This window comes from Crocuta crocuta, unplaced genomic scaffold (assembly GCF_008692635.1).
Source record: "Crocuta crocuta isolate KB4526 unplaced genomic scaffold, BGI_CrCroc_1.0 scaffold11, whole genome shotgun sequence".
Classification (NCBI taxonomy): domain Eukaryota; kingdom Metazoa; phylum Chordata; class Mammalia; order Carnivora; family Hyaenidae; genus Crocuta; species Crocuta crocuta.
This window is the reverse complement of record NW_027528624.1, coordinates 6,106,171-6,119,363: the sequence shown is the minus strand read 5'-3', so window position 1 is coordinate 6,119,363 and position 13,193 is coordinate 6,106,171. Positions and strand designations below refer to the sequence as shown.

At 50.4% G+C, this 13,193-nt stretch overlaps 1 protein-coding gene across 1 annotated transcript in view; it reads right to left on the bottom strand.

Moving 5' to 3' along the window:
- Nucleotides 1-4,137: 4,137 nt before the first annotated feature.
- Nucleotides 4,138-13,193, bottom strand: part of MAP3K4 (mitogen-activated protein kinase kinase kinase 4) — a 67,100-nt gene continuing 58,044 nt past the window's right edge. Inside the window, exons 21-26 of the mRNA XM_077755077.1 lie at nt 12,439-12,555; nt 11,409-11,568; nt 8,934-9,056; nt 8,016-8,122; nt 6,214-6,393; nt 4,138-4,671 (exon numbers count right to left, since the gene is read on the bottom strand). Coding sequence (XP_077611203.1) covers nt 4,651-4,671; nt 6,214-6,393; nt 8,016-8,122; nt 8,934-9,056; nt 11,409-11,568; nt 12,439-12,555 — 708 coding nt within the window. The 3' untranslated portion in view covers nt 4,138-4,650. The remainder of the gene's footprint in view (nt 4,672-6,213; nt 6,394-8,015; nt 8,123-8,933; nt 9,057-11,408; nt 11,569-12,438; nt 12,556-13,193) is intronic.

Here is a 13,193-nt window from a genome sequence, read left to right as displayed (position 1 = left end):
CATGGCGTCCACAGGGCGGCGCGTCCCCGCCGTCCCAGGCGGGTTCTGCAGCCTCCGCGGAAGCAGCTGTCGCCTGGGGCTTGCGGGGCCGAGGGGAGGAGGAGGGAGGGTGTTCGGTGCGGCAGTGAGGGCGCGAGGGCACCGCCCCACCTCCAACCCGGCGGGGCCCACGGGCCGCTCGCGGGCCCGGCTCTTGCTCTGATAAACGCTCTTCCTACGAACCGAACGGGTTTTTAAGTCACGCCATCAAGGGACATGGGGACGGCCTTGCGGGGCGGGCGGGGAGAGCCGGCTCTCCCGCGGACCCCGCTCCGTGACGCGGGGGGCGGGCTTCCCGGCCGCCGCCTCACACGGGCCGGAGCTGCGGCCTCTGTGAATCGGGAAGCCGGGTGGGTGGCTCTTAGCACAAAGGACCTGGGGTTGGGCACCCTGGACGGCGGAGCAGCCCCTCCGCCAGCGTCAGACTCACGGTCACTCAGCAACGTCAGGCCAGCTGCTGAAACCCCTCACGTCCGGTGCCCCCCGCCCCCCACCGGAGGTGGGCATGGCCGCGCAGGTAAGAACTGATGACCCCGAGGATGATTTCCTAAAAATATCCTTAGAGATTTAATTCAAAAACATTTTTAAAACAATGTTTTAATTTTTTGCCACGATTGAATGAAGCCCAAACCACTTCCTTGAGCAACACACTAGATAAAAGTGCCTTTTTTCTGGGCCAGCCCCCCTGCCCTCCCAGAGGGGCCTGCGAGAAGGCCGAGAAGGCCGTGTCAGCACCAAGCGACCCCTGCTGCTCGGGAGCCTGAACCAATCGGGCAGTGACCACGGATGAACGCACACCCCACCCTCTAAGTCCTCCTGCAACCCGGCTTGGGTTTTGAGTGTTTCCAGAGTTTCCATAAGTGTAAACGAAAACCAACCACTTCAGAGGCTTTAAAGGCTTTTGGTCCTAAGGCAGTGGTGCCGTCCAGCACCGCTTACAACTTGAGATGGTAGGGACGGAACACATTCTCCAGTGTGAGACCCATGACATCCTGTACCACTCCCAGCACTGTCACCAACGGGTAATGTGTCAGAAACAGAGTACGGGGAACTTGGCCTACATAGCCGACTCACGTCTCCTGAGAGCATCCCCTCTGCAGGGCAGGGCAGGGCAGCGGGCACTCAGGGAAGGCTGGTGACATGAAGGGGGCGCTGACTCAGCCGCTTTAATAAGGAACCTTTCATAGTCTTGATTCCTTTTCCTAAAGTAAAGATAAGAACCTTTCTTAAATGCAAATGGTCCAAAATACAATCCAGGACGTAATACATGGGCAGGATGCTCAAGTTTCAGAGTTGGCAGTGGAAAAAAAACAAAGCTTTCTCCCAGGAAGGATAAGCAGCTTGAAAGGAGGCATTCCTCAGCCCCCGAAGCCTCGTCCTATTTTAATACTAAGGTTCTGAATGGTTTGAAAAGTGTTTATTAAGTACCTACTTAGATCTTTTCAGTATCTACGAAATACTCCTATGGCTATGTTAGTAAAGCTTTCAGTGAGTAAGACTCATAAAATTTTTACCTTTACCATTTTTTTTTCCATACAAAAGGAAAGTCTTGTTTTGCATGTTGGAGAAACTAGGTATTTTTGACATTTCTGGCATCTATGTTCTGTTGAAATTTAAGGGACTAAGCAGTATGAATACAAAGTTAGGATTCCGGAATAATAACCCTTTGGATTTCAAAATGCAGCAAACAATACAAATCACACTTTTTCTTGTTCTGTAGTCTCCAGCCGGATCTCTCCCAAGCATGTTAGGAAATTAGGAGAAGTCACCAGTGAGGTTCCAGAGCCATCCATCTGGATGTTTGCAAATGATGCGGAAGGAAAGCAGTGGAGGAAATTAACAAAGGAGATCTACCTGTGCAGGGCGGCTAAAGTTTATCCAAAATCACATCACAAAGCCACAGGACCCCACACCCTGCCCGCATGGGGTAGCACCTAAAACGAGCTGCATGCACCTGAGGCAAAAAGGCCGAGGGCCTGGGATGGGTGGGGTGCGTGGAGCAGCTCCTCTTTTGCTTCTCCGACTTGCCCACAGCTGAAGTTAGGGCACGAGCTACCTGAAGTGCACGGTGAACCCTACCGACGTCACGCACGACAATTACCTACAAATTCATGGTGAACCTAATGCAAGAGCTGAAACTACAAAAACTCCTCGAAGAAAACCTACATGTAGGGGCGCCTGGGGGGGCTCAGTCGGTTAAGCGTCTGACTTCAGCTCAGGTCATGATGTCATGGTTCATGGGTTCAAGCCCCACGTCGGGCTCTGTGCTGACAGCTAGCTCAGGGCCTGGAGCCTGTTTTGGATTCTGTGTCTCCCTCTCTCTCTGATCCTCCCCGGCTCATGCTGTCTCTCTCTCTCTCTCTCTCTCTCAAAAATAAATAAAAACATAAAAAAAAGAAAAAGAAAACCTACATGTAAATCTTCATGACCTTGCCCCAGTAATGATTTCTTAGACAGGAGGGTATCAAGAGCACATGCAATAAAGAACAAGCTAATGAGCCAGATTTCAAAATTAAAAACTTCTGTGTTTCAAAAGACACCATTAAGAAAGACAAGACAGACTGGGAGGAAAAAACTACTATAAGTCATATCCCTGGTAAAGGACTTATATCCAAAATCTATAAAAACCCCTCATGATTCAATAAGAAGACAAATAACCTCCATTAAAAAATGGGCAAACGACTTGAACATCTCACCAAAGAAGATACACATGTGGTTAGCATGCATGAGAAAAAACATCCACCATCATCAGCAAGAGCTGATCAAACCCACAGTGAGCCAGCGTTTCACACAGAGTGGCCAACATCCAAAAAACAACAAATTCCGGGGAGCTGTCAGAGCCAGAACCCTCACACTTCAATGGTGGGAATGTAGGCTCCGTGGCCACTATGGGAACAGTTTGGCACGTTCTTAAAATACTGAACGTGGATTTACCACGTGGCCCAGAAGTCCCTCTGCCAAGAGGAATGAAAACGTCTGTCCACACAAAGACTTGCATGTGACCATTCAGAGCAGCGTCACCCCTGTAATAAGCAAAAATCGGGGCTCATCGGTGGAAGAAACCAAGTGTGTGGCACCTCCACATGCCGGAGCGCTCAGCAGTGCGAAGGAATAAAGTCCCAGGGCGTGCCACGACCCAGATAACGTCAAAAATACCATGCTCAGTGAAAGAGGCTGGACGCAGAAGACCACATACCATCAAATTCTGAGTGACATGCCCAGAGAGGGTGGATCTATGAAGACAGAGGTGGCCTAGGGGTCGCCCACGGCAAGGGAACTGGGATCTAAAGGGACACAAGGCTTCTTTTTGGAGGGATGTTCTAAGGCAGACCGTGAAGACAGCTTACGAATGGGCAGCGAATTACTGGGAGTCACTGAATGGTATTTTCCAAGATTATGTGTATTCTACCTCCAACAGCGGTTTGAAAGAACTGAAATGTTTTTAAAAAATCTAAGTGTTTGTATAATCCTTCCATGACGCCATCGTTCTCTGGACATTAATGTCCTGAAGAGGACGACCACCCAGGAGGGAAGGTGAACACAACAACGTGCCCGAGAACTGACGTGCCCAGAGCCAGCTGCTGTGGGTCAGCAGTGATCTGTGAGCTTCTAGAAAGATTTCAGGAAGCTTTAAGATCGATCTTTTCAAAATTTCATAGCAAAAAGAAACTAAAGAACAGTATCGATGACATATATTCTGGGCTATTTTAGAAAACTCATTGCTGGAGGGTTTACATCCTGGAGAAGATGCTTTCTTACCAAGAGCGGATGAGCGGAATCAGCAGTACTTACCACTGACCCAGCACCTCGATGTCCCGCGTATGGTGACAAGGCTTACACTTCAACCGGCCCCATGCTGCCTGGGTGATGCAGAACTGAAAGGGGCCCTCCTGCATGCACAGTGATGTTTCCTTTCTCACCTTTCATGAACAGCGAGGAGACCCCAGACCCTGAAGGACTCCTCATCCAGGGCCATCTCTAGAGCATCTGATCGTGCCCCTTCTGAACAGGAACACACAAGTGAGAGCAACAGACCTCTGTCTCAGATGATGTCTTGGTTCTGAAGCTGGTAACCATTAAAAGACAGGATAACTGAACTTTCCTAAAATAAACCATTTATTGAAAAAAGAACCTTTTTCTGAAATTTCATTAATCAGCCTTTGCGTAACAAGCCTGCGGCTTGCCAACAACAAAAAGGTAAGGTTTCACAGTCAGTGCACTCGACAAACAAGAGTTTAACAACAGGCCCAGGACACCTGATAACACTACAACTGCTTTTGAACCCGGGAAGGTCAAAAATACTACACTGATGTCACGGTTCTCAGCCACACGAGAAACAGGTGACAGAGGCGATGGTCCGTGTACAGTAGTAATGGCACTTAACATGCAGCTTCTTTACCTCGCGGACACCGTCACTCGGAGGGGCCCCGTGCCACATCAAACAAACAGGAGCAGCAGAAGAAGTGACGCATGTCACCTGTGCAGTCTTCAGTCTTGGAAGGTTAAAAAGGCTACTGCTTCTCAGCACAGTCTTTATGTAAATATTACATACAGTAGTGATTGAGAGGACTCTCCGAGCACACACACTGCCAGGCCACGGACCGGCGAGCTTCATTCTTCATCTGTGCAAACCTGTGAGGGAGGCAGGAGAGAGCTGAACCTGATTCAGTCTGTGCACAACTTAGGGTAAGCCACTGCCGCTGCCTCGACGTTCCCAGCACTGAGCCAGCACAGGGGGCGGCTGACCGGTACGGGGGGTATGGTCAGTGCTAAGTCACTGCTCTGTCAGCTGACCACGGAAAGCATTTTGAAGACTGTATCTGTAGGATACCAAGTCATTACAAACAGTCTGTATACTTTATAACAAAGAAATAAGTTTCTTTTTAATTACAAACCCCTAATATCTAGATAGCAAATCCAGCTCTTTGTGTCTTAATTTCACCCACCCATGAACGTGGTCACCCCCTTTTCTGCACCATCCTTTCCCCAGTCAGGCTCCCCTGCAGGGCCTTTTCCATGTTGTTTTCCCCAGAGCTTCATTATCACCCCACTTCACCCTGAAATACTCCCCCAGCAACATTCTGCCTCCCGGGTCTGTGTCCCGGCCCCATCCTCTTCTGGGTGTGGGCCTCCAACCCCTACATGCCCATCTGATATCCCTTAGCAGCCGTTCCAAACACGCCTCAACCATAATCTACCGCAGAGAACCCCCGTCCCCTGCTCAGCCAGCTGCCTCTACTCCTCTTGGCCAGTGGGGTCTCTAACTGGTGAGCCAAGCCGGGGCCTAGGAGCAGTCCTAGACCCTCCCCTTACTCACCTTTCTCAGCTCATCAGCTACTTGGTGATGGCCATTTTAACCCCTAAATATCACAGATAACTCACCCCTGAACCCCCATGCCCAGCCCATTAGCTGTAGCCAGCAACTTTCTCACAATTCTGCTTCCAGAAAGATCATTCTAAATGATTCTTTAATATTATGCTTAGAATAAAACTAAAATTCCTTCATGTGGCTCCTGATTACTTTTCCAGCCTTACCTTTTACCAGTTTCCACATCCCGTGATCCGTCTATACTCAACGCCTCGACTCTCTAACCCTCTTCACCCTGCCAAACCCATCCCTCCCTGCTGGATCTCTCCAAACCCTCCCACACAGCTCAGGCATCCCATTTCAGAGCAAGCGATGCCTGAGATTACCTAGCTGGACCAAACTGCGCTTTGCAGTGACCCTACGACATGGCATGCATACCGTTATCACAGCTCTGAACATACTGCTGGTCAGTCATTACTAACCCCATCTCTGCTCTCCTGGTAGAACTCAGTCATTACTAACTCCATCTCTACCTCCTAGAACTCAGTCATTACTGACCCTGTCCTCAAGCAGACTATGCACTCTCAAGAGTAGAAACGAGGTCTTTCAGCCAATTCCGATAAAATTCCATTTAACAGCCCCAAGCATACTGCAAACACACCCACATGGATCGAGTAGAGGACTTCAGTGAACATTCATCCCCCAAAATAACACACAAAATCCTCTGGCATAATTAATACATTTAGCTCCTTTCCATTCCAGACATAGATATTTTATATCTGAGTCCCCAAATCTCCTTCAGTACCAGATACAAACACAACTCAACCATTTGGACATGAAGGATACCGCCCGGCGATCTGCCCGACCTTGACGAAGGCGTGGTCGAGGAGCTGGCTGGCCGTCCATCTCATCCGGGGCTCACTTTCAAGGCAGTGAGAAAGGAAGTCCTTTCCTTCAGGGCTCAATCTTTCTGGGATCGGTGGCTTGTGCCCCATGCCCACCTTGTACATGATCTGGAAGTTGTGTTCATATTCATGCCAAGGCCTCTGAAAGAGAGAGAGGAGAAGCAGGCTTTAGTACCACACGGGCCGTAAAACATGACACTTTACAGGCCTTTCAGGCATCTCAGTGTGTATACAGGTCAGAAGCCGGCACACTTTTACTTACAGAGATTGCAACAGTAACTATTAGGCTTGTGGACCATGTGACCTCTACCACAACGCCTCCATTCTCCCAGTGTGTGGCGTCACAGCAGCCACGGGACATGTGTACGTGAATGGGAGTGACTGAAAGCCAGTGAAACCTTATTTACAAAACCAGGTGGTCAGCACAGTCTGCCGACCACACGTGGATGCTGCTAGTATAGAATTATCCAGGAGCCACATCATACAATTAAAAAATGCGATACATAAAATGATGTAAATATGGAAACATATAAAGCTCAACAGTTACCTTACAGGGGTATTACTACACTACCTTACCGAACAGTGAACATCAAATTCTATTAGTGCAAAGCTCTGGTTATTTTATAGATCCTAAAGCATAACGATAAAATGCTTCATTCAAAGACCACAAGGTGTAATACAATTTCCTACTAATAACACCTGAGAGGTTTCTAACATCTTTTGCTTTATAAAAATGATGCTACTACACACACACACACACACACACACACACACACACAAATGGTACCTTTATACATTTGCACAGCCGTTGATTAGTAGGATTTTCATCAAAAGATAAATTTTTTAAATAAACTTTCAATTTTTTTTTTATGTTTATCTTTGAGAGACAGTGAGTGTGTGTGAGGCAGGGAGGTGCAGAGAGAGGAGGATACAGGATCCAAAGAGGGCTCACCTCTGCACTGTCAGCACGGAGCCGGATGCGGGGCTCGAACTCACAAACTATGAAATCATGACCTGAGCCGAAGTCAGATGCTTAACCGACCAAGCCACCCAGGCACCCCCAAAAGATAAATTTTCAGACTCTGCAGATACCCAGTGCAGAACAGCCTCACTGCCCTAAACATCCTGTGCTCCATCCAGTCATCCTTCCCTCCCCTTCCCAGAGTCCTTGGCGACACCCGATCCTTTTGCTGCCTCTACGGTTTTGCATCCCCCAGACTGTAACGTGGCCAGAATCACATTATACGTATGTGACATTTTCAGATTAACTTCTTTCATGTGGCCACATGCTCTTAACAGTTCTGCCACGTCATCTTCTGACAGCCCATGTCTTTTCGTTGCTGCATAATATTCCGGTTACCAGCTTGCTTGTCCACTCGCTTACTGACCTTGGTTGGTGCTCCCAAATCTGGCAAGTTATGCATGAAGTTGCCCTCGCAGGATGGTTCTTGAGTGGACCTAAGTTTCTGCCTTCTGTTTCTTTCTGCAGCTCCTCACTTCTCTGTGTTTTACCTCCAGCTTCATACTTTTTTATTCTCTTGTAAGAGTTCTCAAAGTCATAAATTTTATAAATATTTGGTTCCAAGTTTGTCACTTGTCTTCACATTACTGTATCTTTTGACAGGTCACATTTTTAATCGCTAGTCATGGTCTCTAGTCAGTAGATGTGTCGGTGGGACTGATAATACATAGTTAAAGCACACGCACAGCTCTGTCAGCGACCGGAGCCCTTGGGGTGTCCCCTGGGTGTGGGCCCCTCTTACCTTGCCAGTCACCATCTCGATGACGACGCACCCCAGACTCCAGATGTCAGCGGCACGCCCATGGCCTTCTCCTTTTGCGCGAGTGATGACTTCCGGAGCCATGTATGCTTTAGAAGTCACAGACAACAGTGGTAGGAGTGGGTTACAGATGCAGCAGCACACAGTCAGCAACCCAACCAGGGAACTGATATTGTATAATATTTCCCACAAATGAAGCTACTAATTTGTGGGGGGCGGGCAGGGAGGCCATTCTCAGAGTTATGTTAACAGGAAATATCACAAGTAATAAGACCTCTCAAATCAGTTTTCTGAATGGACATTTTAGAGGCTGAATTATTGCCAAAAGGACAATTTTTGAATGGCAAATCTTCAGATAAACTGTATTTGGAATAAAAATGTGAAATCTGACCTGCAAAAGAGGATGTCAAACTTTATGACACTAAATGATAACCCTTTGTGCACGTCCCCCTAACTAAATGGGACACAAGAGTGGGCTGTGGCGGGGAGCCTGCCAGCTGTGGGCGTGGCTGTGCTGGTAGCACGTCCCCCCACTCCTAGCTGTGCCTACCCACGCCTCTTCCTTTACAAGGGCCGAGAATACTCCGAACGGCCCGTCTGCCGTAGAGACATGAAACTGGCACAGGTGCTGGACAATAAAGAGCTTAAGCTTGAAGAAAAAACAAACCAGCCCGTACTGTTGGTTTAATATACGGCCGTGTCTTGACTAGAATCATTTTAACAAACCCCATGTGAATGGTAGTCTTTCCGGGAAGACGAAGGGGGCTGTCTTCCTGCCTCTCACTCTGGGGGTGAAGGCACGGAGAAGGCCGCCTCCCTGCTCCTGGCCCGTGCTGACAACAGAGGCATGTGCGGGAGCCCAGGTAGCAGGTGCGCCGCGACGCTCGGGCCCGTCCCTACCTGCGGTCCCCAGTGTGCTGTTCACTTCACCCGGCATGGTCTGTGCGTTGTTTTTGAGCTTTACCGAGCATCCGAAATCCCCCAGCTTGATGAGTCCGGACGAGGTGAGGAAGATGTTGGCACCTAAGCAGAACGAGACAGGCACGGAGGGCGTTATACCTGTGCAGTGACCAGAACTCCAGCAAGCTGACTCACAGGCTGCGTTCTGTGAGGCTTTATAAAACACTACTTACAAAGATAATCACAGAAGGACTTTTAAGCGTCGTTCACAAAAGTTAATACAAAGCAATTTTAGTACCAGTACAGACAGCTTCTATCAACAGGCTCTGAAGTGGGACACACAAACTCTGAAAACCCATGGGGATGCTTAGAAAGGAGCTGTCATGATCTCATGGTTCGTGGGTTCGAGCCCCACATCAGGCTTTCTGCTGTCAGCATGGAGCCCACTTTGGATCTTCTGTCTCCCTCTCTCTCTGCCCCTCCTCTGCTTGCACTCTCTCAAAAATAAATAAAATTTAAAAAAGAAAAAAAGAAGAACGGAGCTGTATGTGAGGTGCAGATGCTCACGCTGGCTGTCCCCGCAAACAGGGCCGGTCACATGCGGTAGCCCCTATGGTGGGCAGCAGCAGGATGGGGGGGGGCCCCGGGACACACCGTGGCTCTGAGGGACCCTGACCGAGGCTGCCCCAGGCCGATGTCACACTCTCCCCGCCCACTCTGAACCCACGAGCGGCGTGCATGTCTCACACACCCCGCCTGGTACCTGGGCTTACCGTCAGGGTGCCAGGCAGTGTGAAGCTCCGACACGTGGTTCGCTGCCCCAACCAAGACCATAGCTCTGTCACCGTGTGTCCTACGGCCCCTTCCTCAAAAAGCATGACGGAGCCACTCACGTCAGCATGGCAGCCACACAACGGGCTGACATCTAATAGGCTCCTCAGCGCCCCGAGCGCGCCCACAGTGGACACGACAACGCTAGCTTCATGACTCTGGAGCTAGCCCACGTGGGCACGTTAGCCACACGGAATTATAAAAAATACCAGAAGGACACAGGTGGAAGGATTGATTCAAGCTCTGTGGCCATGGCCGATGACAGGAAGGTGCCACTGTGTGACAGGGGTCAGAGATGGCACAAGTGGAAACAGGCATTGCTGTGGCCTGACAAAGAGCCACGGAAGCAAATGCTCAGAAGGACCCCAGAAGCCGGGCCACAGTGTGGGCAGACGGGCAGGTGGGGAGGCAGCGAGAGAGAGGGCGCCGGGGCTGAGGGCGGCCACTGCAGACAGACGCCCATGCCACGGATGGTGCTGCTGAACCCCAGCCTGCCCGGCTCCAGGGCCTGGCCCAAGCCAGCCAATCCCAGAGCGAACATGGGTAGGCTGGCCTCAGGCTGTGTGACCGAGGGGGTCCTCCACCCTAGGGCCCACAGAGACAGATAAGTGTCACTTCAGTTACCCCTAGGACTCCCAAACACAAAGGTCAGGGGCAGAGGCGAGGGGCAGCTCCGAGACCAGCACCATTCCCCTCGTGCCGAAGACGAAAGCACTTCAAATCAATCCGCGACCGAGTCAGTGGCGAGCAGAGCTCTACATTGGAGGAGGCCGGTGTCCATGCACCCTCTCCCCCCAGACATGGCTTCCACTTCAGAGCCACCGTCACGTCACATGTTCACGATGCTCACGTGGAATACCTAAGAGTCCTGACACGGAAAAGAAGGATGCTCCGACAGTGAACGTCTAGCACACACACAAGGTTGCCTCAATCAGCCTGTAAAAAGGGCAAATTTCATTTTTTTTAAAGTTTATTTATTTTGAAAGAAAGAGAGAGCACAAGTAGGGAAAGGGCAGAGAGAGAGACAGAGGGAAAAGGGAGAGAGGACAAGAGCGAGATTCTCAAACAGGCTCCGTGTGGTCAGTGCAGAGCCTGATGTGGGGCTAGAACCCATGAACCCTGAGGTCATGACCTGAGCCACAGTCAAGAGTCAGACGTTTAACTGACTGAGCCCCCAGGTGCCCCACAAATATGATTCTTAGAAAATAGTTCACTGAAAACAGCGTGGCCCAAAAAGAGCAGACTTATCGGCTCACAGGTGGGGACACGGGTTCTCCATGGTCTCTGAGTACTGGGTTCCCCGTGGACGCACATTCCCAGTAAAGGTCTGTCTTTCTAGAGAAATGACGTGTGTGGGTGGGAACAAGTGTCCTGGCAGCACCTACATTTGGGGCACCAGAGGATTCTGGTTCTGGCAGCCAGGTCAGTGTGTTTATTTTGAGAGAGAGAGAGAGAGAGAGAGAGAGTGACCGAGTGCAAATGCGTGTGAGTGCGTGTGCAAGCGCACACACGTGGAGGAGGGGCAGAGAAAGAGATCCCAAGCAGGCTCCATGCTGAACCCACGAACCGGAAGACTGTGACCTGAGCTGAAACCAAGCGTCAGAACCTGAGCCGACGGAACCACCCCGCGCCCCAGGGGGTTACCTTTAATGTCACGGTGAACTATGCCATGCTCGTGGAGGACATTGATCGCAATGGTGATCTGCTTCGAATACAGCCTGATGACGTGCTCCTGCAGTCCCAGCCTTGACACTTCTTCTAATGTCCCCTCGTCACAGTATTCCATGAAGATGTACATTTCTTCCTGTGGGTGGAATAAAATGCAGCCGTGTGTTCACATGTACACGAAGCAAAGAATCTGGAAAACGTCACAGGTCACGCCCCAAAGGAATCTCCTTTCTAACGATAGGCTACACTTGTCCTTGACACTGAGCCTGCCTCGTAGCAGCCATTTCTCGCTCCTGCACACAGGTGTCTCTGCCTGCCTCCTCTGTCTGGAATTATACAGCTGGTGGGGACAAGAGCGTCTTCTCCAAATCGCACGTGACAAGTGTCCAGAATCCTCTGAAATGAAGTCTGCTATATAATCTCAGACAGGGACCAAGAGGGCCGTCCCTACGATGTATTATTAAGTACTGAAACACATCCTTTTCAGACACGAATCCGTTTGTGAAACATTAAAAATCACTCTTCAACTTCCCCCGGAAGTTCGGACTCCACCAAGACGCTCCAGGTTATCCTCTTTCCCTCGAAGTGTTTACTTCTAAACACACGGGGGGAAATGAACCTGAGGCTGCAGCGTTCTCATTTCACAGTGGGCCCTCGCGCACGTGTGAAAGGAAAGTCAGCGTTACTTGACGGCGCACGCGGCAGCGGTCAGTGAAAACTGGGGGGAAAGAAACGCGCTGTGTAAGGGGCACGTTAGAAGAATCTTGACTGGCAGGATGGGTTTCAGTGCTTTATAATGTCGGGTTAACGACTACAGTCTACAACTTACATTTCAGGAAGGACTCCTCTAGTTTCAGAGAGAAGGCAGAAATGCTGTAACCCATGGAGATTTCCTGATAATTAGGCAAAGTTACTGTGCTCTGAAATGAGAAGACCTGTGATGTAGGACCCCACCTGTGCCCCTACTGAGTCCTCACACACAACCGTGTGACCCAAGTTGGCTTACTCTGTGCAGCTCCACACCAAAATACCGAACCAGATTGGGGTGTTTGATGCCCTCAAAGATTTTCAACTCGTCTGCAGTTTCCTTGATAGTTTTATGGTCGTTAGGTTGAAACCGAATCTGTGAAGAGAAAACTGCTGATTAGCGTCAGTCCTCCCACCAACCAGGAACAAGACACCTGCAAACGCGAGGGCCGTGAGGCTGTCTCCCAGACCCACGGGACTCTGGTCAGTGGCAGTGTGACTTGACTTTGAGTCTTTCTTTCCTGGGTCGAGCCCCATGAATGAAACACGCCAGCTTTAGGATACTGGTGAGCTAGCCGCTAACGGGACCACGTTCCTGAGTGCAGAGCACACTCACAAAACCATCAGTCAGTCAGTAGGCGATCATGAGTGTATAGGTTCTGGGAAGACAGAGACATGAGACGGGGTTCTGTCCTTGAAAAGTTTACGACCAAGGGAGAACGAGGCTGAGGAAGCAGGGTGGGCAAGAGCCAGGCAGGGAGGACCAGAAATGCCACAGGCGCTCCGGGAGGGAGGCCGGGTGCTGTGAGGCGGGTGCTGTGCCCACACTAACGGCCCCGGCAGCTCCCGCCTCCTCCTCTGCGGGCTCCTCTGCCCTGCTGAGTCCCGAAGCATCTCGTCACGAGCGACAACAGTATCTGGTTCCCTGACAGGCCTCCTCACGTTTTCCTGGCTCTCCCCAATCCTACCTGCAGCGGTTGAAATGCTGCTCATTTCTGAACCTGATCACAGAGG